The sequence below is a fragment of the Diadema antillarum genome, unplaced genomic scaffold (genome assembly GCF_040938485.1).
Source record: "Diadema antillarum isolate AM-2024a unplaced genomic scaffold, OU_Dant_1.0 scf00000134, whole genome shotgun sequence".
Lineage (NCBI taxonomy): Eukaryota > Metazoa > Echinodermata > Echinoidea > Diadematoida > Diadematidae > Diadema > Diadema antillarum.
Window position 1 is genome coordinate 3,716,385 of NW_027271023.1, and position 27,431 is coordinate 3,743,815.

Below are 27,431 nucleotides of genomic sequence, written 5' to 3' on the forward strand. Positions count from 1 at the left end.
ATGAAATTCGTTTCACGAAAAGTTCACTCTCTGGTTATTTATTTAAGTCACAAAAAATTGTACATTGTAGCCTACAATCCATTCATGACTTCTTCTGCAGATGTCGCATGCCGCTGTACTTTCTCATTCAAGTTCAGAATGTTCAGATTCAAATAGCTCTCATTCTTCGTCGGCACGACAGAAGGAAAGAACGGAATATAATGAAATGAAAATTGCATTCGGAAATAACAATTTGTGTTGGCGATACACCGCTGAAACTGATCTCTGCCGACGGCGTGGTGAAAAAGCGCGCAAGAGGGCCTGGAGACTGGATAGTATAACCCAAACATGCCTTTATCCTCCATCACTTTCGGATATGCTCTGGAAATCTTGGTGGTTTCTCTTTATCTATTGTGTCTTGTTTTTATTTTGTTTTAAGGGGTTTCCAGTCCATGATGTTAGCAATGCTGTTTGAAAGGAAATAATCGGGTATTGGAAGGATCCCGAATTCGCCCTCACGAGTAAGGCCGAGGCATCACCCCAAAGGGAATCCATTTAATCGACATAATGTCACGTACCAGACAACGACATGTTAAAGTGGATGACGTAATTGTCTCTGACCAGTCATGCCCTCGTGTGATTTCTTCTATACTGAGTCGGCTGGTTGTCTCCACGTGATATTATCGTTATGTCTGGAACGATTTACCGAACACTGTAATAACAGTATAATGTTATTTCGTTTCATTTGTAATTCATGTGGTATTCTCCCTTATAGTCTTCTGGGAAAATAAAGTCCTTACAGTATTATGCTATTATGTCATTGTTTTACTTCAAAACTTTTTCATAGGAGTCACATTCCTCTATCAAAATGATTTCCACAGACACTCAAAGCTATATCTGCCCCGATGTCTTAGCGCCCAGTTCCAAGCTTATGTTCAGAATTGTCTTATCCGTGTGTCTGCACCCCGTTTGCGATCTGTTCGTCTGCGCTCTAGTTGTGACATGTTATAGTCACGTCGCTTAATGTCAAAATTTGGGCTAACCGTTACAGGGCTGATAAAAGCACCAAATTTGGAGAGGCGATCGCCTAGGACCTACTCGTTGATATTAGAGTAGGAACCGTCTGGAAAATGTCTTTGCTGCCAAATACATGACAACATTACTCCAATCCACCTGAAGTGAAATGATGTGATGGAATTCAGAGGTTTATACAATAATTGGATTAAGTTCCAATAATTTTGCTCTTCAGAATGTGATCCATCATGGTATTAAAGTGGGATCGTTGTGTGATTTGCCACCTTAAAATGTCTCTTGAAGAGTTCGAGGGCAATTATGACAAGACACAGTCCTATACACAAGTCATTCCTGTCCAATGCCGAACAGTTCCAAGCCATTAATGCTGTTCAAGTTGAACTCTGTTTTGGGAGTGAAGAAACTGTTGAAAGCTTTGCTATACACATTCAGCTCAATGGCACAAATCTTGCTATATGAAATTTGACAATTCTAAATAAGAGAAGGCAAAGAAAAAGAGAGTTCACAATCCCAAATGAAGATCAGAAAAGGCCCACTAAGCACAGAGCATTGGATTTTTCAAAAATGTTTCTTCTGTGAGAGAGGAGCAGAGGGTGGAGGGTATCCTCCATGAAGTGTCAACATTCGATGCTGATAAAAATATCCGGGCCATGATCACAGAGCTCAATGACACCTTAATAATGGCCAGAATAGTTGGAGGATATCTCATTGCAATGGAAGCAGGAAATCATTGAAATGTCTCGTTACACTCAGAAATTGCTATCGCAGTCACACTTGCAAGGCAGGCTAGACGCCAGAAAACTGAGGGAATGAGAGGGCTCCTATTCTCATATTGTTTCATTGATCCTCAAGGAATCCGTATGCGGAATTTGAACCTTTGTAAGAGCAAAACACACACACACACACACACACACACACACACACACACACACACACACACACACACACACACACACACACACACACACACACACACACACACACAAAACACACTCAAAAGAACAAGCAAGCAACATCTTTAAGGGTGTCCCGCCCCATTTGCCCTACCCTCCCCTGGGAGTTCAGACACCTAAATTACGCAAAAATGTAAACAATGCTCCTACTACAATGTCCAAATAAATGTTCTAAGCCGAACTAAAAATAAAAAATATACAAATATTGTCATCGAATCACCCATATGGCATTGAATTTGATTGTGTGTGTGTGTGTGTGTGTGTGTGTGTGTGTGTGTGTTTTCCTTAAAAATTCCAGGAGGGCTCCCACTGCAATATTGTTTAATAGTCCTCAAGGAATCTGTGCGCCAAATGTTATGCTTTTATTCGCCTTGTATAGAGCAAAACGGGGGAAAAAGCCCACAAAGGAACAAGCGAACATCTATTTTAAAAGGGGGTGTCGTGCCCCTTTTGCCCTACCCCCCCCCCCCCCCCCGCAGTTCAGAGACATTACGCAAGAATATAAGCAATGCTCCTGCCGTAGTGTACAAATTCAGGTTCCAAACCAAACCAAAAATAGATATATATTGTCATTGTATCACCCATATGACATGAAAAGTGAGGGGTTTGTCATAAGCGACGGCCATTTTGAAATTTGATCTTTTTATGTGTGTGTGTGTGTGTGTGTTTTCCTTAAAAATTCCAGGTGGGCTCCTACTCTAATATTGTTAACTAGTCCTCAAGGAATCCGTGCGCCAAATTTGATGCTTTTATCCGCCGTGTATAGGACAAAACGAGAAAAAAAAACACGCAAAAGAACAAGCGAACAAGCATATTTTAAGGGGGGGGGGAGGTTTCGCCACTTTTGTCCTACCCCCTCCCCCAACAGTTCAGAGACTTTACATTACGCAAGAATATAAATAATGTTCCTACCGTAATGTTCAAATGAAGGTTCTAATCCAAGCCAAAAATGGAAAAAAAAATGTAACATAATTATTGTCATCATTATCACCCATATGACATGAAATGTGAGGGGTTTGCCAATTAAGTGTCGCCCATTTCAAAATTTTATATCTTTAGTGGCTTTTCTCAAAAATTCCCGGAGGGCTCCTATTCTAATATTGTTTAATAGTCCTCAAGGAATCCGTGTGCCATTTTGTAAACTTTTATCCGCCATGTAACGGTAATTTCACTAAGCGACCTGACAAATGTGTCATGCCTTTCTTAACACCCCTCCGAAGTTGCAGATATTAAGAATGAAATATGGCCCATATATCTTATTCTCGACAGGACAGAAGGGAAAAATGGAGTATACCAATATGAGCATTTGCGTTAAATAAATGAAATTAATGAATAAAGAAAGCAAAAAATCATGGTCTCATTTATAAAACTGTTGCGAGAAAAAGGAAATGGCACCTGACAACAACGACTCAAAGGGGTGGAAAACCCCTCAAAAAAGCTTGGAAAATGTCAATATGTCATTATTGTGAAATAAAGTGATTCTGCCATAATGTCACCCATGTAGTTACGGTGCATCCACCCAAAGAGCTATTACTCCTTGGTCCAACACGAATACACTGCGTCGACGTGGAGTCGCTGCCCGCAAAATCATCATGGTCCAGCGGAGAGACCTTTGCTACAACACGGCATGTAAAAATCGATTGTTCTCCCCGCTTAATCTGCGCCTGTTTCCATTCCTCTGTGAAATCTAAGCTGCCATTAGAGGGTGATATTGATTAATCACCGAAGTCAGAAAGGTGTTGAGCTGTTGGCTGTGTTGCGGGAATATGTATTGGTATTTTTTCTCCCTCCCTCTCTCCATCCCTTTCTCCTTCTGTTTATGGCTCCCTACATTTTCTAGTCTTGCTTTTTTTTCATTAATTTTCTAACTTGTTCTCTAGTGAATTTACAAGCAAAATTGATTTCCTCCAGCGCGCCAAGAGGGGAAAAAATTCACAGGCGAAATCCGGCTTGACAAATAATAAAAATGTGCCCGAATTTTCTACAGCTATATCATGATTTTCTACGTGGTAGCATAATAACAATACGCCTTCGTATCAATTACGCATGAAGGAGTCAACAAACAACAACAAACTGCCCACGGGTGGTTACAGTTCGTTATTCCGAAGGATGGTTATGCCGAACGTTCGCTAATCCGAATGATCGTTATTCCGAAGATTGGTCAATCCTATACACTCGTTATTCCGAAGGCTTTTCATTCCGAAGATTTGTAATTCCGAAAGTGAAATGCAGTCCGTTATTCCTAAGGTTTATTTATTGACAATGAATTAAGGTTCGTTAATACGAAAGTGCAGAAGGTGCGTACTAACGAATCTTCGGAATAACGAAACTTATTTCATTTCTGGATAAACGAACCTTCGGAATAACGCAATAAGTGTTCGGATCAAAGAATTCTTTCCTCTTCGAGGATTGACAAACATCTAGTTATACTAAATTAATGTGTTTCGGAATAACGAACCTGATCTTATTCTCGGATTAACGAAACTTGAGAATAACAAACATCAAACGAATAGTATTGGTAGAATTGGTACAGTCCCTAGTTCATGATTTCCAATTTCCCCCATTACCTTTCTCTCCCCCCCCCCCTCTCTCTCTCTCTCTCTCTCTCTTCCATTCCGCTGTTTCTCATTGATAACACCGTACTATTTGAAAATATTGTCAAAGATTGCCAGTATACTGAAATACTTGTATATCAGATGTAGGCTAATTTTTTCATTATTACTTAAGGAAAACTTTCATTTCTTTGAATCAAAATATAGACTTGGTGATGCAATTGTTTTGAATATTAGTTCTTGATCATGATATCTTTCCTTAAGATGTTATTGTTTTTTCTTTTTTCTTTCAAGACAGTTCAAAGATTTCTACTTTTGTTTTGTTATGTCAGGCAATACAGAAGAAAGCTAGCTGATTCCACTGGTGAAAGGCATGCAGACATTATACCATTCATTATTCTATAATTATCGAAAAGGGATCTGCAATATGGATTACGCTGACAAGGGCAATTCAGGTTAAGTGATCAGCGGGTTAGGCCTGATATAAAGGTTGATATTGATGAATATCGTTGATCAGAATTCAATGCACAGCTCGGTACACCAAAATTAATTTTGAGACAGGGATGTATCAATTATCCCGAATATTCAACCATTCTCTACAACCACATCCACCGAATACCGAATAAAACAAGGAAATACAGGCAGACAGACAAACAAACAGACAGAAAGATAGATAGACGAACAAATAGCGAGAGAGAAGGGAAGGGAGACAGACGTAATCCTTGGATTATGACATGCGCATGCATGCGGCATTAGGTATTCTGTCTTAATTTTGATTAACTGATATGAAGTGTTCTATCAATCAATAAGAATAGGCGTTCTGACATTTTAAAGACCATACCTCGCTTATGAGCCAAGTAATCGCTGGGCTATTTTTCTTTTCTTGCACTCAGTATCAATAAAAACAAACAAGAAAATAAACAGAACTATTGAGTAGAATACCCGTCTTCTTATTTCTCTGATTGCATTTCCAAGTATAAAACAGTTAAGGATGAAAGCTTTACAAATCGAAATAATCCTTGATTAAAGTGATGAATGGGAAAGGGGTTCATTGGAGAAGATTTCCTAATTTGTGTGCGGCTGCGGAAATTAATATCATGAAGTTCAAATAAGACAAGGATAACATAAGAAAAAGGAAATATATCCTCGTACAAACTGGTATACAAATTAGTTTTTAATGTACAGAGAAACGTCTGTACTGCATACGAGCAAAATAAATATCTCTGTAGGAAATAAAAATTTGCATCTTCCTGGACGGGATTGTGATGGGGGCGATTGAGGCATGTCTAGGAAATCATCTTGCGGTGGTCGATGAAATGGTAGTATGAGAAGCGGAGATGAAGAGAAATGTGAATATACATGAGTGGAAGAATTCCCCCCCCCCAGAAAAGTAAGTAACGCCAACAAAAAGAAAAAACAGCAGCAATAACAACGATAAGACATCATATGCTTATATCTTGATGGCCAGTGTAGAACCGTGATTGATAGCAGTACCGGATGCAACTTGTCAACAAGTGCTTTAGCTTGCCAAACAGATAATGCCCCGTACATTGCTACCCACCTAATATTCCTCAATAACTACACTTCAAGTCGCTCATGCGCACTGTGATATCAATGAAAATAAGCGTAACCGGTGCTGCTTATACACGAAAAAAAAAATGGTTAACCTACAAAACTACGACTCTCTTGTGATAGATGCGTATTAGAATTGGCCCAAAATAGTCAGGCGCATGTTTGAGTCGTGACCAAAATGTTCTCAGAGAGTTTTAGCTGATGAAAAATCGGAAATAGTACGCAATCGCCTAACCAAGTGAGACATAATGAGAAAAGTGATTGGCGAGGCATGACTGGCTTCGTGGATGTTCGGGTCCCACCAAAAGACGATCGCGAGCATGACCTCCATTGCCCAGCAGATCTGAGGACAGCGGAGGAGTGGGTTGGGGATAACGGTATAGAGGTCTAGTATAGTACATGTAGTATGCACAGGCCAAAGCAGGAAACTGCAAGCGACAATACTGTCATGCAGTCGCCATGACAACTTGAAATACCACGCTATCACATATCCTGACGACGCCCTGGAACATGACAGTGAACAGATTTGAAATTCAAATTGTGCTAGAATCTCCGCAATATTAAAACTGTGTTATTGTCCCCGCAGCATGATGGTGCGAGAGTTCTGCCTCGACCGCGTTCACTGCGTGAGCGTGCAGTGAGCTATGGGGCACGACGACATAACACTGCCGGTTTAATACGCCAGGAACATCTTAAAATGCCACGAATGAATTTCATAAACTGTTTACATATCTCATGACAGCAGCTCTTCGGAACGTCTGCCGCGACTTTTGATAAACGCAACATCCACCCATAGACCAGAATTTCTTCGTCTTTTTTTTAATATGCCGCACCGCGCGGTCAAAATCGAATCTACTTATCCAACAACTTAGTCTCTGTCGTTACCTCACACAATTTCATTTATTCAGGCAGACCTAAGTATTGTTTTCTTCTCAGGATATCTTGACATCAGTCAAACGTAAGCACTGCCTGCATTGCAGACACAGTTCAAGACCAGAAGAACGTATGGTGATTACTTAAACATGAAAGACAGGTGGTTTACCCCTGCGGTTCTTCGACCAACAAATCACCCAGATCGGCCTTTCGATCAGCCATCAAGCCATTAATTTTCGATAATGATAGGGAAAAACACAGAATTTACGCTGCTACAAGTCAGTCACTGATACATTCAGCCTTTGTGTGTGTGTGTGTGTTTTGTTTGTTTGTTTGTTTGTTTGTTTGTTTGTTTGTTTGTTTGTTTGTTTGTTTGTTGGTGTTCATTTTTTTTATTTTCTTCGGGAGTGGTGGACCATACGCACAATACAACGGCATTCTAGTTATTCCCTTCTTCAGTTTACCATTGCATAAGTAACAGAATGGTATTCAGTTTAACAAACGCACTGTGGTTATGGTTGCGAGAACATAAAGAGGAGTTTCCAATTTATTTATATCAGGTTTAAACTGAACTCATAGCAATGTCGCTTTGAGCCGAATTTGAATTAAAATGTCCATTTAAAGTATTTTGATGAATAAGCAGACATGGTGAAGTCATCAATTTTCCCGACGATCGTGCTACAGAGACGAAGGACGATGTTGATTTATTTTTGGAGTCAGCACCACGGGATTTTGGAGATACGTTTGTTTGTATTTCCTGGGCTTTGCGTGCATTCGTTTATGCTCTGATGGATTTTGGAATTCGTGTCAAATTGATATTTTGCGATTTACCTTTTTATGGCAAATGGGAATAAAGCATGTACTACCAGAATCTGAGCTAACCCGTAATCGCTATTCTTGGTATCATTTTAAAGTAAACATAAGGCTGAATAAGTAGAGGATCGCCTTTCACTGGGTACCTCCATTTCTCTCAGGGTTAAGTTTATCTTCATAAGATCGCCATAAGAACCTCATGAAATGTAATATCGTCAATAGAATCATGTATTCATGAGCTTTGCATATTCAGTTCATTACATTTTGATATGGATTTGAACTTAGACTTCATTTCTATTGGCAAGAAATGAAGTGAAAATTTCCGGTATTTATAAAAATTCACTTAGCTGATATTTCAAGAGGGTATTTTGTGTGTTTTTGCTTTTTTAGGCATTAAATTCGAGTAAGCTAGAGGTAAATTCATTTCCAATACCACAATGTCGTGAGTATATTTTTTGATGTCTGTTATCAGAGATTCATTATTTTCATTGCCCTATACTTTCTAGCATTCATCTTCCACCTTTGTAGTGAGATTTCGCCCACATGGAAAAGCGATCCGATCCACTCGACGTCTAGGGGATACGGGAGAGCAGTATATAATCCAGCACCCTTGCGCTTATAATGCAACGATTATTTTACTCGATCGATGTTTATAATGGTCCGGAAGATTAATCACAGATATGGAAAAAGCTCTGGATTACAGACTTTAAAATCAAATTAACATCGAGTGATAGAAGACATCACCTGTCTTATCTGTACAGCGAGGCTATTGTTCTCTGGTTGTTTGCGGGCGGAAGGAAGATTTGCGTGCCTGATTATCAAGAGACAGATAGATAGATATGTAGGTAGATAGAAAGCTATCTTAAGTAGATAGATTAACAGACAGACAGATGTATAGATATATATACATCTCATGTAGATAGATAGATAGATAGATAGAGAGAGAGAGAGAGATAGAGAGAGAGAGAAAGTCATAGAGAGGAAAGGAGATAAAGAATCGCATCGATGTCGTAGTCCAGCTGAAGTCATTGACCCTAGAATGCAATATCAAAGTCTACCCTGACTTTTCAGAATTACGGGTAACAGGCATACGATTTCAATATTGGACAAAGAAAAGGAATCTTCTTGTGTGTCACTTTGTTAATACCTACAACAGAGCAAGTCAGGCAATTCATCTCCGTCATTTCTGTGATCAATCGAGAGGACAAGAAATTTCTGTGTAATCTTGCGTTCCTTAAATGAGTCATGAATTTCAACATGTGATAACCCGAGTGGCAATACTCAGAGCAAGAGCAATTTAGTGACGTTGGTTCTGAGGAGGATAGAGAATTTCTATCGCCCCAAGAACGACATTACTTCACCGACTGCACTTAAACGCTTCCCTCACTGAACTGTGAGGGCAATCATTGTCTATGCGTTCACATGCTCACATGTATGTGTGTATGTATGTGTGTTAGCGTATGTATGAATGCATGTATGTATTGTATCACATATTAAATGGATAAATAGGTATCGATTTTATACGATGTGAAGAGAGATATGGATGTACTATGTTTTATTACATTTGCATTTGGTAGAATTTGACATTCGACGCTACATTAGCAGGTCACAGGCCATTCTGCATCATGATATCAGCAAAATGTCAAAGCCCCCCTCCCCCGCTCCCCGGTTGACAACAATGGGACAGGGTACTAAGCACTGAGTCTGGTAAGCATCTGAACAGAGAAGCTTTGGACTCGACCACTCTGTCCCTTTTATCCCCACTGGCTAAGTAACCTATTTGTTTTAATTACCGGCGACAGGAGACGTCGGCGTTTCCAGAGATCCTTCTCCAGTCCTACGCGCCACCGCGTTCCTCAACTCCCATTCTGCACGGCATCTTTAAAGGCCCGCCTTATAGTTTTTGACGACGAATTTGTAATTTACACCACCTCGTTTTTTTGTTTTGGCGGTCATGTATTTGAAGTCGATGAAAGTCGACTTTTTTGTTGTTGTGCGTGATTGAAAAAGTTGATTGCATGATATATGAAAACGATGTAAACGACATGAGGTGAAATGAAAGAAATGAAATGAGATGCAATGACATGCCCTGGCATGACATGAAAAGACGTTTCGCTCGCAGATTATTTTTTTAAAGAGGATTACTCATTGTCATTTCTGTGTAGGATCACGTGACACGGTATTACGAAATTGATCAGTGAAGTATAGCGAGATAGCCTATATTTGTTGATCACCGCAAAAGGTGACGGTAGGGTTAAAGGGTGGTATAGTATTGGTAGAGGTGAGGATTCAGCCTTTAACTTTTTGCGAGATACTTGGAAACCACTTTATGAAACTAAATGTTAAAGAGCATACAATTCTAACAGGAGTTCAAAGTCTATCTGGTGAAAATTGGTTTGACATGGCTGAGATGTCCAAAAACATAGTTTCACAAAGCGATCCTGATATAAGGTGGATCTCACATTTTATTAGGATCGCTTTGTTTTGGACAACTCAGCTATTTTGAAACCAACTTCCATCAAATGAACCTTAAAATTCCTCTTAGAATTATATGTTCTTTCATATTTCATAAAAGGTTTCTCATTATCTAAAAAAAAAATCATCAAAAAATGTTAAAACCTGAAGCCCCATCTAAACCGAAACTATGCCATCCTTTTAAGACTTTTTTTTTGGTTTTGGTATGATGCTAGATACCAGGGGCTAACACATAATTAGGGTACATGGGACAAACGCTATTGTCATTTGTTTCAGAGCTTGTCAGAACTGTATTTTGCGCTGTGAAGTAAGTGGCAAGACATTCATGTCTTCCATGTCCTACTGGTTTCAAGAAGAATTTAATAATCTGTGAATGGAAAAGAATGGTAACGGCAATGCGTGACAGCTGTTTCCGTTTGCTATTATAATACAGGGGCGGATCTAGGAATTCCATAATGGGGAGGCGCCTTTACAAAATTAAAGGGGGCGCGTGCGCCCCCCCCCCCATTTTTTTTTTTGTACTTATTTAGAAAAAAAAATAGATAAATAAAGAGGGGGCGCCTGCCCGGTGCGCCCCCTCTGGATCCGCCACTGTAATAGGCTCCAGTATCGACCAAACAGTTGTCGTAATGCCTTAAACATAGTCTTACATGCGAACGTATACTTCATTACCATTATTGTCATTGTTATGAAAGTATCTTCCACACTGCCTGAAATTACTAGTCAAAATGGAACTCCTTATGATAATGAGAGTGTTTTTTTATCTGACCCTGAACAGAACACTGTGAAATTATTCATTCGCCGAGGGACAATGGGTCACTATATACGAAGTAACCAGAGTTTTTCTACTGACGTACAGAGTAATACGATATGGCGTTGTATGTCAATTATGCATTTTGTTCCATGCCTATTATAGATGAAGACAAGTCGGTCATATCTTCGTAGCAATGGAAAGTGATTTGCTTTATTTCTTCATTGCTACACTCTCGGACTTTAAATCCCTTCTTCAGATTAAACTCCACACCACATCTGTCTCATTGGGAAGTTTGCTTTTATTTTCTTACAGAACATAAGGACAAATGTAATATACATATCTTTTTTTTTCTGACAGCTAATATCTAGTCAATTGAGTTCATGCGCAGAACGAGGTCGATAGTCAGGAATCCTAAATCCCTGTATGAATCGGGATGATATTTCATTAAATAAATAGCATGCTAATGAAGGATTCGTATGCCTGTTTGAATACCTTAGCAGGCTTAATCCCGCCTCGCAATACCCTTGCTAAACTCCGCATCCTTGGCGGCCAACGTTGGATGATATCATCCAGCCGCCGCGCCGGTGCTCTGGGTTGGCGGAGGGATATTATGTCATCTTGTCATACGTTATTGAGCAAATCAAGAATTTTTGAATTGATGAAGAATACAACCATGCGATTGTGATACACGATTAAATAGAGAAAACTGATAGGGGAGAATCACCCAAAAGACATAGCGTGCAGCATAATGGCCCCTTTTAAATACAACGAACTCTCAACAACGGCGGAATAGGAAAAAATCAGAAGCTTTCCTTAATGGAATTCAACCATTATAAGAACATAGCACCGCAAAAAAAGAGGGGTGAGGTCTTAAAAATGAGAAGTATAGAGATAATGAATGAAATGTAGATTTCAAACAGTTTGTGCGAAGTATAACCCTTCTGATAATGCCCTCCAGGGAACAAGTTGATTTATCCGTCTTTTCCCGAGTAAACTCTTCCACTTTCTTTTATCATATGACTTTTTTGAATCCACTCCACAAAAGTTTTGATATGATCCCGTCCAAATGTATTTCAAGAGATGCACAAGGATGTCGGCTTATTCATTGACACGCATGAAATACCTGAAACGATATTCATGGTGTTCCATTTACATGGTTATCTTGACTGTTTGTTTGGTAATTTCGACGAACGTGTGAGTAGACGCCACGTCCACTTTCGGTATTGTAAGTTATCAATCTCTCCATATCTACGAGTTCTTTGGATTGTCCGTTTGTTTGTTGTTGTTGTTGTTGTTGTTGTTTCTCTGTTCTTTCAATCAGAAAGGTTTCTATTGCATACACAGCTATTGGCATCGCCTCGCTCCAAAGTCGCCCCTAATTGATTGCGATGGATTGTGCAGAATATATAGCTTTAGGAGATTAAGATTTTTCAATAGACAGAATACACTGGGCTTTGTGCGTGTGTTTGTGTGTGTGTGTGTGTGTGTGTGTGTGTGTGTGTGTGTGTGTGTGTGTGTGTGCGTGCAGTCTCGTTCTCAAATATTCGGTGAGTAAACCATTCCAACCCCCTCGCCAACCTACTATTGTATCTAGTTTGTTGGAGTGAGGCAGCGAAACGAAACCGACATTTGTTGTTGATCACTTTCATGATATCTGTGTTCTTCTGGGGGGATGGCGATCGGATGTCCCCTCGTGGGATATTCTAGAGTAATAGGACACAATATGCGTGTAAGATAAATGCGAATCTCTCAGCATATGATGGAAAGATCATCTTCTGTCTTCTGAACTCTACCAACGAGATGGTTATCGATTTCAAGAAAGTGATTCTGGGTTGTCACAACATCACGAGATTTTTGCCTCAAGGAGGAAAAAACGCCGCTTTTTTTTCCCATTTACTCGTTGTTTATGTCGACATGTTTGCGAAACAAACGAGCAAATTATCAAAAACACAGGGATGCAATCAACCTACCAAATGAATAACTCTATCAAATACTCGTCAAAATAATTCAAAAAAGGTACTAGTATTCGAGCAGCATTTCCGTCAATGACTAATATGACACTTTCCCAGTAAATGATATTTGATTAAGATTAATAAAAAAAAATCATAGATTTGCATTTCTATTAACACCACGAAGCGAAAGCGGGTATATCAAGTTTTGTATCCTTCAATTATGTAAATGAAGTAAACATTCTAGCGATTTACATTTTTCGTTTTCGTACATGCTTTAACTGACATGCCCATGCATTTTTAGGTCGGGGTTCAGGTTCCTAAATCGTTTGCTGTTTTCTTCTCGTCTTCTTTTTTTCGCTCGAGTTCATGATGAAATTTCAGATGATAAATTTTCATCCATATTCTTGCTGGATACCAATCAAATCCTTACATATCATATTTGAAATAGCCTGAATTTTCTGGTAAACCTTAGCATACCTTACGATTATCTCAGGCAATGGAAAACATTGGCGTTTACTTGCAAGTTAAAACACAATGGATCTTTTAGAAAAGCACTCGGAGAGTCGCAGACCTCCGCCAAAGCAGCAACTAATTTGAACTACCCATACACGCGTGCAATACATTTCCTAATAAGAAGCTTTTGTTTACGTCATCAGCTTCCAGCTGCGCGGCGATTCGTCGCCCGAGCAGAGCACGTGCGCTTTAGTGCGCGTATGTAAATCTGCAGTACGCGCATCTTGAATTCCCAAGTTCATTGACTTTATTAAGCCAAAAGATCAAAAATCCATTAGAAAAAAAAATATCCATAAAAATTCCCCGAATCACTACCAAAACTTAATCATATGTTCCTTGTACCACTATCGACTTTTCCTGTAAGTTATTTTGCAAACAGACAAACCAACGCCGATGGTCACTTAATCTCCTGCTTCCTCGGCGGAGGTAACTATAGAAACGCACTCTGAGAGCTTTTGTCTGTTTCTTTAGTTCTGTTCAATTTGCTCATGTATTTTCAACATGATTTAAAAACGCATCTACGCCGGGTTTTGCGTCAAACCCCTTATTATTCTCTCTAGCTCCTCTCTAACTTGTCTACGAAATTTTGCGACCATATCATAATGATATTGTAGCTTCACCTACCTGTGACTACGAGAACTGACAATTGTACATGTGTCAGTTTTCGTAGATTCTGGAGAAATGAAGTTGTTGCAGCTCACAATTGCCATTTGATACAACCCCACTGCGGTTGGTGATGGTTTGTTCCCCCATTTTGGTCGTGTTGGAAAAGTGATAGATCTGAATTGCATCGATTTCAATTATTGTGAAATTTCTCACCTTGAGTTGATTGACAAGCACTACAATATAGCCTTAATGTATCATTTATCCAGGTAAGAACATTACAGAACGGCGAAAATATATGTTAACCATGTATGTTAATCTTTCAGTCAATGTATATATTTATCTATCTGCATCAATATTTATAAATTTGTCACAAAATGGCTTCCTTCTTTATTCTTCAATTTCTTTTCATACGATATTAACTTGCATTCCTACCCATCACGTACATGCAGTAGTACCCACTTAAATAATCCTAAAATATTATAATAAGCACATTAAAGCCCTCAGACAGGCATGGACCTGATGCTAATGAAATTCATTACCGAATTCCTTGAAACATATACACTTTCTGACTTCTTTAAGAAAAGACGTTTAAACGAAACGTTATTGATCAATATTTGATAATGTGAATATACGTAAATTTATATGCTTCTTTGTGTATTGAGTAATAGCAATCAAATCATTACTCAAAACTTAAAACTATCTGCTCAATCCTAGTTTTGTTAACTATATATATATAATCATCATATGTGTATATATATATATATATATATATATAATTGATAATGATATGTATTTTGATTTAATATTTTGTCCGTATTAATGCGCATAGAAACGTCAATATCAAGTGCTATATCAGTATTGTTCATTACTATTATTATTATCATTGTTATCATTAATATTATTATCATTATCATTATCATAAATTCCGCGTTTACACATAATAAATGATAAACATTATTTTGAAATACATATTATATTGGCCAAGCTCCCACTGTCCTGTCCCCAGCCTCCTTCCCCCCCCCCCCCACATGCACCTGCACCTTTACATTACGTTTACAAGTAAGTACAGATTATAGATTTCTTTGAGGGTGGTTGTCAACGCTTTCGATCTCTACTCCTTGTGTCAGCCCCTGCCATGCACCACATCAAACATAAGGAAAACATTAGAAAATACAACTGATTTTGCTCATTGATTTTGACGAGCCTGTGTTATATAACAATAATAGGCCTTATCATACTTTCATAATTATATCTAATATGTATTTTCTTCGTACAAATGTTGCCAATAAAATAGTTTCAAAAACAATAAATGAAATTATATATATATATATATATATATATATATATATATATATATATATATATACATGTATATTATGTATACAAACATCCTGGTAATAATCATTTGTGTTGGAGTAGGTACATAAATCTACGATCTTCAGCATTCTAAGCTTGCGACTGATAAGAAAGTAACTCTAATTTTAACTGTTTAATGTCTGCAGCCGGTGAAATTGAGAACGAATAAGTCTTTTGGTTGCTGTGACAGTTTATTAATGGATTTGTATTATCACCATCTCACTTGTCACCCTATTTTTGTCTTTTTTGTTTTTGTCTGCAAATTGATACAGCAGAATCATGGGTTTCTTCTCACCCAAACTTTTGGATTATCTGTCCCTGATACATAATCTCTCTGTCCTGCACAGCAATGACGGCTGGGCAGTTGTAAAGTGCGTGGGTTAGTAAGTTTTCGGTTTCATTTGCCTGGAAAACCCCGGACAGTATAGGGCCTTTTTTCAGAGCCAAATTTTGCTCCTTATTCATTATTCATAAAAAGTGTTTTAAGGGCCGTATTTTACATTTCCCTAAAGTGTTCTTCTTTTCTTCTTCTTCTTTTTTTTAAGGTAATTCGGCATTCTGAGGTTTCTGAGGTTTTACCCAGCCACCCTCCCCCCCCCCAAAAAAAAGAGATCGTGATGATTTGATAACATAACGCACTGCATTATATATAGTGGTATTAAATCTTAGGTCTTAGATCATAGGTATAAGAACTGTCAGATAGTCCTGAGTAGCCCTTTGATTGATTACAAATGTAAATGTAAATTCATGACTTCAAGCAGGATGGGTGCAAAATTGAAGTGAAATCGTTTCCGAGGTTCTAAGTGTACCATGATTGATTGAAGTGGTACACTCAATGCTAATAGCGACTGAATTATATCTCGCATGTTTCCCAGACTGTGGGAAAACTATCGATTGTGTTGGTAAATCTTGAAGTTTATCTGTAATTATATTCAAACTTATGGACACTTTTCGTCCAAGGACTGAATAAAGCTGATCCATGCACCTGTGCATACGCCATCCATTTCGATTATACTTGAAAAATAAATGCACTTTGCATTCGTTTATTGTTGATACAATCCGGGAATCCTCGAACAAAAACTTTCTGGATGTCGGGAGAGTCTATGTTGTAATATGAAGGGTAAATTGGCACCTCGTCTACAACCACCCTGTCCACTGTCCACCTAGTCTAATGCCATCTCGTCTAAACTCACTTCGTCTACTACCAACTCGTCTACCAACCATTTTGTCTATAATTATGCCAATTAGTCTAATTGTCATTTCGTCTACTAGCCATTTTATCTAATGTCCAATTTGTCTAAGTCACATTTCGTCTAACACCCATTATGTCTATTGACCATTTCGTCTATTAATCATAAGGTCTATGAATAAAATACTCTACAGCTCATTTTGTCTAATAGCCAATTGGTCTACAACTCATTGTCTAATAGTCAATTAGTCTAATAACCAGTCAGTCTACTCCCAACTGGTCTACTGCCAACTGGTCTACTCCCAATTGGTCTAATCCCAACTGGTCTACACCCAATTGGTCTACTCCCAACTGGTCTACACCCAAGTGGTCTACTCCCAACTCGTCTACTCCCAACTAGTCTACACCCAACTGGTCTACACCCAACTCGTCTACTGCCAACTCATCTACTGCCAACTCGTCTACTGCCAACTAGTCTACTCCCAACTGGTCTACTACTAGTAATAGTTTTTTTTTTTTTTGTTATTTAAGTCTACTTCATCCAGTTTCTTTTTTCCCAGTGAAATAGGTTGAACACTCTTGGTGCCCCATTTGGTTTAAATTTTTACGTTCTAATTATGACAATTTTTAAGGAAAAAAAGATAATGTCACAGTGTGAAAAACTTGCTGTGTTATTTTTGTGGTGGATGTGTAATTTATATCAGAAGCAATCATGCAGCATTTATATGTCCAAACTTCAACACTCCATCCATTCAACTTTGATACACAATCATAAGTATGGTAAAAATGAAAAGGAACACATTAGAAGTACATTATCAGTATTCTTTATTCTGTCTGCCACGTACTGATGTATGTAAACGGTTAAATGCACAAAAAAAAGGTTGAAACATATACACAAAAATATGATTTGCGATGGTGGAAAGAAATTAAATCTTGATCTAAAATATGGTAACGTAAGTTTCACTATATACAATTGGTGACACATTTCATTTCATCCCTTCTTGAAAACAAAACATTTATATAAAAAACTTTGACTATTATATAATGAAGGGATCATGTATGTTTACATTAATTAAGTTTTGGGGCAGTGGCTCTTCTCTAAATTTTGGCAAGATACGGAAATTTAGAAAATATTTGACCGGCGACACGTGGTATTTCATTACTACATCAGATGCCTTTCCTGATTTCTCATTTTTTGGCAGAAGAAGGTCATTGATATGGATTTTATCTTCAAGAGTGAACCTTGTATAATAAATAAAACATCCTAGCGTGATAATTCAATGTCCATAAAGCAAAAACACGGGCGACACATATTTCACGCAATTGCGCCGAGATAGTGGGTTTGACCCAAGTGTGACTGAGGTATAAGGGATCACTTTGGGGTCGTTCTGTCCGAGACTCTGTCCGTCCGTCCGTCTGTCCGTCTGTCTGTTACGAGTTAAAATCTTGAATTTCTAGGTGCCATTAAGTGCTCCAATTTCAATCAAACTTGGATGGAAGATTGGTAATACAGACTTAAAAATTTTGAGGTATGCAATGGTCAACACAAGGTCCAAGGTCACCGGCAGGGGTCAATATCCTTTTTGAGGTCAACGTTAAGTTTTTTGAGCAATTTTCTATTATGGCCCATAACTTTGCATCCATTTACCCAATAATTGGGACTTTTCATGTTTACGTTTAAAGTTGTTATTTATTCAAAAATAAATCAAATGTTACATCACACAACAGTTCAGTTTCTCTCCATTTTGTGTCAATCCTCTTCCTTACAAAGCAGATTTCCAAAACTCCATTCAAACCATACACACTTCATACTTCATGTATAACTCAGCACAAACACACACACACACACACACACACACACACACACAAAAGACCTGTTATTTCAAATTATAGTCGACATTCACGAGAACTACTAAAAACAATACGAAATTTCCATGACATTCATTTATTCATGTCAAATTCTAAAAGTACATTTAATATCGGTTATTATATACACAACTATACCACCATACAATTCAATTCAATTCAATTTTTATTATCCACTCATGGGCTGGAACACCCTCGTCAGCCAAAGGCTGGTTTTCAGAGGGGTCCACACATTGATTAAAAATACAAACATTACACGTACAGTATGACAAGGATATACATCACCATAATATGCAAAGAGCAAGAAACAAGGTATATGCACCATGATAGCTTGTTTCAGACACAAAAGTAGAAAAGGAAAGAAAAACATTATCTACAAGGCCTTAGATTACAACATAAAGAAAAAGAAGAAGAAAAAAAATAAGGGCATGTGACACTGAATTTCAAATACCGAAGAGAATCGGTATTGCTGAGATATTTTGACTGTAAATTGATGAGTAAAAAAAGGGAATGGCTTGAACTCCATCCGGTTAAGCATCCTATATTTATACTTATTTTATATATTTATGTAATTGTTTTTTGAATGTATCAATGGAAACATCAGAAGAAACATGTCGAACTAAATCATTCCATAAAGAAGCACCTTTATATACAAAACATCTTTTACCATAATCTGTTTTAGGGCGTGTAATATTCAATTGCATGTCGCCCGACCTAGTGGCATAATGTGATTGACGTACTCTAAAAAGTTGATTCAAATACGGTGGGGCAGTATGATGAACACATCGATACATAACTTGAGCTAAATGCTTTGATCTGCGAATGTGCAATCGATCTAATTTCAATGAAGAATACAATAATCTACTTGGGAATAACTGGTTCACCTTCAACACTGCCCTCAAGGATCGGTTTTGTAGAGATTGCAACTTATCTAAATTTGTTTTGTTGGTGTTTCCCCACACCACAGAACAATAATCAAAATGAGCTTGAATGACAGATTTGTAAAATAATTCAGCTGTTTTCTGAGTAATGAAATATCGTATTCTTTTTAATACATACAGATTCTTCGCTACTTTTGATTTTTATGTCTATTCCATGATAAATTCTCATCAATATAAACTCCCAAATATTTACAAACATTCACTTTCATAATAGGTGTGTCATTTATATACACACAAGAATCACCACTTATATTGTTCCATTTCTTCAATCTTTGTTTACTACCAATTAACATATTTTCACACTTTGCAACATTCAAAACCAACTTGTTAACGTTCAACCACTTTGAAATAATCTTCAAATCATAATTCATCATGTCATATATTACGTTTGGGTCCTTATTTGAATAAAACAAACACGTGTCATCTGCATATAAAGACAGTTTACACTTTTGTACTTTGATAGGGAGGTCATTTGTATATAATAGAAATAACAGCGGCCCGAGGAGCGAGCCTTGGGGTACACCACAGGTTACATTTCTCACAGAGGATGAAATGCCATTTATACATGTAAATTGTTTTCTTTGACAGCACAAATAATTTTCGAACCACTTTACTTCTTTATCATCAAAACCATACAATTTCAATTTATACAAACTGTACGTCTACGAGTATGTCTGCTAGTAATTACAATCAAGCAATTACAACTCAGCATTCAAATACCGCACCTTGCCATCGTGTGATAACAGTCTTTCGCTAAAGGATATTGGTAAATTGCTAATTTTGTGAATCAGTAGAATGATCTGAACATTCACACAAACGGAACACAGTACTAGTATACGCGAGCATCCGGTGTCAATCCATCCAACTACACGCCCACATCGTGCGGATCGTTAGTACCTTCACTAGTGTACCAAACGCAATGAAAATCAAATTACACTCGTACTCGATAATTCCTCATTCGGGATCCCGCCAAGATCGCTGCATGCATGCGCACGGAGGTACGGGTGGACTGGGGTGGTCGGTCGAAATGTAATTCTGTTTCGTATGACTGACAATTCGTATGTGATGGAGGATTGTAACTGAGCTAGTTTATCATTATTTAGTTATTTTACGGCCAGAATGTAGACTGGATAGTCATGTCTCACCATTGATTAGTATGTCTTTATATTCAGCATGTGCGGAATAATTAACAACTAGAATAGTCAAATATTGATTTTTGTGCTAATCAAGGGCAGGGTTTAATATGAATAGTTCATGACAGTGAGACGGACTGGACACTAGACAAAGTGGTATATTCATTATTAGCATGACCAGATGGAAATGATTAGTTTGGGTAAATTGTTGAGAGTAAAACTATATCAGTTGGGAGTACACCAATTGGGTATAGACGAGTATAGACCAATTGGGAGTAGACAAGTTGGGAATAGACCAATTGGGAGTAGACCAATTAGAAGTAGACCAATTGGGAGTAGACCAATTGGGAGTAGACCAGTTGGGAGTAGACCAATTGGGAGTAGACCAGTTGGGAGTAGACCAGTTGGTAGTAGACCAGTTGGGAGTAGACCAATTGGGAGTAGACGAGTTGGGAGTAGACCAGATGGGTATAGACCATATTGGGTATGGACAAACTAAGAGTTGGACGATATGATAACTAGACAAAGTGAATGTAGACTAAATGACTTGTAGACGAGGTGGGAGTAGACTAACTAGTAGTAGACAAAATAGATATTAGATGACATGGCAAATAGACATTGTGAGTGTAGACGATTTGGCTATTAGATCAATTGTTTTGTAGACGAAATGTTCCTTAGACGAGTTGGGTATTAGACAGTACGGGTAGTGGGCAAAGTGACTATTAGACAATATGGGTACTGGACAAAACGAGTTGTAGACCAAATGGGTATTAGACGAATCGGTAATAGACGATATGCCAGTAGACCAATTGGAAAATAGACATAGTGGCTGTAGACGAGGTCACTATAAACCAATATGAAGGTATGCCTGAAAGACAAATGATCAGTAATACTAGGGACAAGGATTTATTTTAGACGTTATATCAAACAAATAATAAATTCGTGCATTCGTGCAATGAACAGAACATTTCATTCGAAGATGAAGTTATTGATCCATTCAACAATCGCTTCGACTGGAGTCAACCACTGGCGATGAACGTGTACTTCAAAGCATATAATTCGCTGACACGTTGCTGACAGGCGCTATTCGTGGTTTTCGAATTTACCCCGAGTGGCAGCGAATAAAGATCGACTCCATTGGAACACCCATGTTGCCAAACGCTATTTGGTCTTTCAAGTCATATGTTGTTGTTGTGTTTGTTTTTTAATCTATAATCATTTTTAGGAAGAAGTAAGCAATGTTAGAAATACGATGGCCCTGCCCAATTAGTCTTCAATAAGAATCGTTAACTTTAATGTCATGAAGATGTACGATCAATTTAATACCAATGACTATATAATGTACTGTTATTTTGTTTTGACTGATTTCATTTCACTTCTTCATTCCTTTTCATACACGATTATAAAACAAAGTCAAATGAAAAATAAACAAGCCATTGAGTATTATTTGAATCTTACAATAGAAGTTCATTAGAAATGATCTGTCACAATCGCAAATGCACGGTGAATTATGTATTGACATTGGCCCGAATTCACGAAGGTGGTACAAATGAAACCATGGCTTAAACCATGGACAAAAAAAAAAAAAACATGGAGCGCCAAGTGTCACACAGAATATTTCGTTACAAAATTGTTCATTTTGACGACAAAATGACCGTTTCGTTAACGAAATTATCATTTCGTGGACGAAATAATCATTTAGTAACAAAATGTTGTCATTTCGTTACAAAATAATCAGTTCATCGACGAAATGACTGATTTCGTAACGAAATATTCCATGCGACACTTGGCGCTCCATGGTTTTTGTCCATGGTTTAAACCATGGTTTCATTTGTACCACCTTCGTGAATTCGGGCTATTGAGTCCAATTGGAAAATATGGAAGAGTAGCCTACTAGATGCAGTTGAGAAAAACATACCTATACACGCAATGTAACTATTGGTTCTTATGTACCATGGATTGATAAAGAAGTGAAGTAAATATTTAAAAAACGTAAGAAATTATATGATATTGCTAAAACAACGAACGCTAAATGTGACCGTGAGAAATTTTTACAAATAAGACGGGAAGCTAAGAAATTATTGAAACAAAAATATAAACATTATTTGTGTAACAACTTATGTGAGGATATAAAGCAAAATCCGAAAAGATTTTGGAAGTTTGTTAAAACAAAGACGACTGAACAAAAGACGATATCAGCATTGGTAGTAAATGGAACTCACGTGACAGATGACAAAATGATTGCACATTTTTTGAAATACACAGTTTCAGTCTACATTCAATGACTCTCAGTTTACTCATCCCCGACTGAACGATTTGTCTTATTGTGTTCCAGTCATGGAAAATATTGTTTGTGATGTCGCTGAAGTACGCAAATTATTACAGAATATCGATGTCAGTATTAAAATCCCAAGTACCAGACGGTTTGCCAGCAAAAATATTGAAAGAAGGGGCTGAACAATTAGCCAGCTCCTTATGTCAGTTATTCAATGAATCTTTGTCCTCGGGAAAGTTGCAAGTTGACTGGCGAAGGGCTAAAATTTGTCCTATATTTAAGAAAGGTGTAAAAAACGACCCAAATAATCATCGTCCAATTTCTATGACTTCTATTGTGTGCAAATTACTTGAAAAGATTATATGTCGTCGACTTGTTAACCACCTGTCAGTGAACAATATATTGTGTGACGGTCAGCAGGGTTTCCGTGAAAAGCGCTCATGTGAGACACAATTGATAGATGCTATTCACGATTGGTCAAGTGCAATGGACTCAGGCTCTCAAGTGAACATCGTCTTCTTAGATTTCGCCAAAGCATTTGATAGTGTTCCGCACAGTCTTTTAGAAATAAAATTACAAATGTACGGTGTAGTAAACTCCAATTTGAAATGGAATATGAATTTTCTTGAACATAGACAGCAGAGGGTTGTACTCAACGGGGAATGTGCCGACTGGGTTGATGTTAAGTCTGGTGTCCCACAGGGAACCATCCTTGGACCGATTTTGTTCTTATGTTTTATAAATGATAAACGAAAGATATATCTTCCAATATTCGTCTTTATGCAGACGATTGCATTTTGTATAGGCGTATCAATTCACTTGAAGACTGTGACGATTTACAAGGAGATCTTGATGCTTTGGGTAAATGGTCTAAGACATGGCAACTTGATTTTGATGTTAATAAAATAATGTAAGATAATGAAAATGTCACGGAAAAGAACAAAATATGATTATGATTATGTTTTATGTGAAAAGAAATTTAGTATAACTCAGTCAGAAAAATATTTAGGAATAATTATCAATGAAACGCTCAATTGGAACGATCATTGTAATGAACTGTATGTCAAATATAGTAAGATTATTGGTGTTATAAAAATGAACTTTTAACATTGTCCCTCACATGTTTTGACAAGTTTATATAATTCACTTATACGTCCATGTTTAGAATATTGTGCTGCTGCATGAGATTCATACAGTTATCTCACATTAACGTACTTGAGCGTGTTCAGAAGAGGTTTGTTAGACTATTGTTTCGTGACTGGGAAACAAGTTATGACACGTTGTTGCAAAAGATACATTTCTCGAAATTAATCACAAGACGTACGTATTTCAGATTTATAATGTTTTACAAAATGATAAATGATATGGTGCACACTGGACAACGTAGAATTACACGAGAGAACAGATTTGGTAGAAATGATCGTGATAAGAAAGTATTATATCCCGCTTGCAAGAACTGATTATTTCAAATGTTCTTTTTATCTCAAGACTTCACAAGAATAGAATTCATTGCCAAGTAGCATTGTAGCCAGTACATCTCTTTCTCGTTTTAAATGTTTATTACGACAGTTTTTATGTATGTGAATCTATTTTACAATGTATTATGTATAACATATAAGTTTCATTTGGCGAACGTCTACCCTTATTCTGTCTGGTGTAATATTCATGTGCATACATTATGATATAGGCCTTTTTTTGATATATTCATTCATGTTTTAATATCCCGTTTGTATATCTTGCAATATTGTTTGTTGTTTTAGATAATTATTCCTCTGTTGCGATATCACTTATTCACATATTTATATTGGTTATCCATTTTTTTTTTGCAATATTGCTGTTCCGAAGGCCAGAGCTATTTTTCATTGTCATTTTACTGTACTATATTTATACTTACATGTATTTAGATTTTTGTATTTCAATGTTCCGATCATAATTCTTAATTTGTTTAATTTAGTGATGATGTACCTCAGGGGTGCAGACATGCATGGGTATTCGTACCCTTTTTTTTTCACCCCTAGACATGTTGATTTAATTTGTCTGAATAAATACAATACAATACTTGGAAACAGGCACATGATTGATTTAAATCTACAGTTTATTTTGATTTATTGCGATGTTGTCACCTTTTCTTGGGGGGGGGGGGGGTAGAAGCTCGAATGTAACTTGGATATTCATACAATCACAATTCGTTGTTCGTGATGTCTCGTCTTTTCCACAAAACCAGCACTGACTTTCTTTCTTTTTTTCAGAAGAGTCGATGAACGTATTTTTTTTTTATTTTTCTTGTTTGATTTTTGTTTTCACAGTACAGCGATGGAACTGAGGCTATTCCTCCTCGTTGCGCTAGTCTGCGCCCTAGCCGCATCTCTTCCTGCCACTCATGTACGGGAGAGAAGGACGTCTAATCCAGTTCTCAGAGATAAAGGTAAATAATTAAAGTGGGGGGAAAACTGGTAGACTAAATCCAGGTTATTACTTCCGAGTAATATACATTCTCCTTACGACTGAATGCCCAAAGATCAACACATTATGGGAGTATTAAAATGAATGAGATGTTGATATGTCTACACATTGGAACATTCAATGGAAATGTTGCCATGAAGAGAAATATTTTCGTATTTTGAATAAGATGACCGATTTGCATACGGGTATACTAAGTAGGTATATGACAAATATATAATACTCGCGAGCGCGCGCACACACACATACACACACACACATACCCACACACACATACACACATTTTTTTTTGTCCATTTTTTATTTTTCTTTCTTTTTTATGTAAACAATATACAAATTAATTCATGACATTGTAGATAGAAACAAATTTCATTATGAAAACATAAATTCCACATTGTCAATATTACGAATGAAAAAGAAAGAATTTTGTACATATTGAAATCTTTCTTCCTTCTCCCTGTCGAAAGCACACACACGCACACAGACAGACAGACACACACACACATACACAAACAAACACACGCGTACGTACATGCACATACATAATATTATACCCACAAATGCAACAAATTAGGAAGTCGTTTAAAACATTTATTTCAACCTTTGTTTCACACCTACTTGAAGATTATGTAATATCATTGCAATTTCTTGCTATTTATTTTTTTACCTTATGACTCTTTGGATTGTATGACAGTTTATTCTTGCATAAGTGCATAAAATTATCACTATCTGTATGTTTTCTTTCTGCTGGACATCCTGCATTGGCTAGAAATATTAAAGGAAATTACTAAACATTCTCAAACACCCTAATTCTCGTCCTGCCCTGATCATGCGGAAGTTATATGAGAAATGCGCAATAACAAGACATTTGAAATGTCCATAATATCGGCAATGCAAAAACAACAAGAACAAACAAAAATTATATCAAGACCATATGCTCAATATCGACATTTTTCATTTGAATTGCGCTTTGTACACATTCGTGAGGCATAATGATGGAATTTTGGCGATGGATCTTCATGACATTTGGAGGCTGGGGGCATAAGTAGCAGAAAATGGGCAAAGCGACATGATCCTACCATGCGGCTTTATCCTCAATTACCACAAAAACATTTCAGCTGATTGTTCTATGCCGATATTAATAGGTCTAAGACAGTACCGGCGTACCGAATACGCTGTGTGCCTTATATTGTCTGATTCTCATTCACTTCGGTAAGCAGCATAAAATGATGGGGAAAAATATGGTTCTGATTTCATTCTATTTGGCTACATTACTTTTTTTTTCTTTTTTTTTTTTGTTTCCTGTCATCTGTGTCCGTCTGATTGCATTTTTATCTTGATTGCCAGGTTTATTATCCTCTTAGGCTTATTGATCATATTATAAATCTTTTTAAACAACCTTAGTACTTATGAAGCGTAAATCTGCTCTGTTCATATCTGTGCCACGAAGAAAGTTGAGATTGTCAGTGCATCACATCATTGTCAATGTAGATACGAAAGGAGTAAATGCTTCTATCTGAGGTCTAGAACTATATGCAAGTCTATGATTCATCAACTTTGAAAACAACGAGGGGGAAGTAGGTGTGTGTGTGAACATGGATGCTTTGTTTGTTATGGTGCGCGTTATACGATGCTATGTAAAGCGCAGAGGGAAAATGATGGCTTATCAATGTTGACGGACACGCTGAAATTCCTCTACGACCTTTCTGCGAACAATGGTACAATAGCAATCTCTAGCCGTCAACCAAACGCCTCTGACCTTTGAAGCCAGGTTTGTACCACTCTTATGTTTCCGATTGTCATTGTATTCAGTCAAGAAGAATGCTGCGAGAGGACAGTGGGCGAAAGCAATTCGAACCCCCGACGCCGCTCAAACATCGCGCAACTTCTTGAGCAGTGTCGTCATAATTTCGATTTGGCGGGAAGTGTTGGATTTTTTTCTTCATTCCCATTTTTTGATGACGTGACTTCACATGCGCGATGTCTTTTCGCTCGGGGAGGTTTTGTCGCTCTGGAAATATGCCTTTATCACTCGCAGATATGATATGGAGAGTTTGATGCGCTATCGGCGAGAGATCGTTTCCTTCGACGAATGAATTCTCTGGTAACCCTGAAATTGAAAGAAAAAAAAAAGCTG

The 27,431-nt window shown here is 37.5% G+C and overlaps 1 protein-coding gene across 1 annotated transcript in view; it reads left to right on the forward strand.

The window, feature by feature from the left end:
* LOC139720903 (uncharacterized) overlaps positions 1-27,431 on the forward strand; it is a 58,325-nt gene that overhangs the window by 16,387 nt on the left and 14,507 nt on the right. The window contains exon 2 of the mRNA XM_071632230.1: positions 25,141-25,259. Coding sequence (XP_071488331.1) covers positions 25,141-25,259 — 119 coding nt within the window. The remainder of the gene's footprint in view (positions 1-25,140; positions 25,260-27,431) is intronic.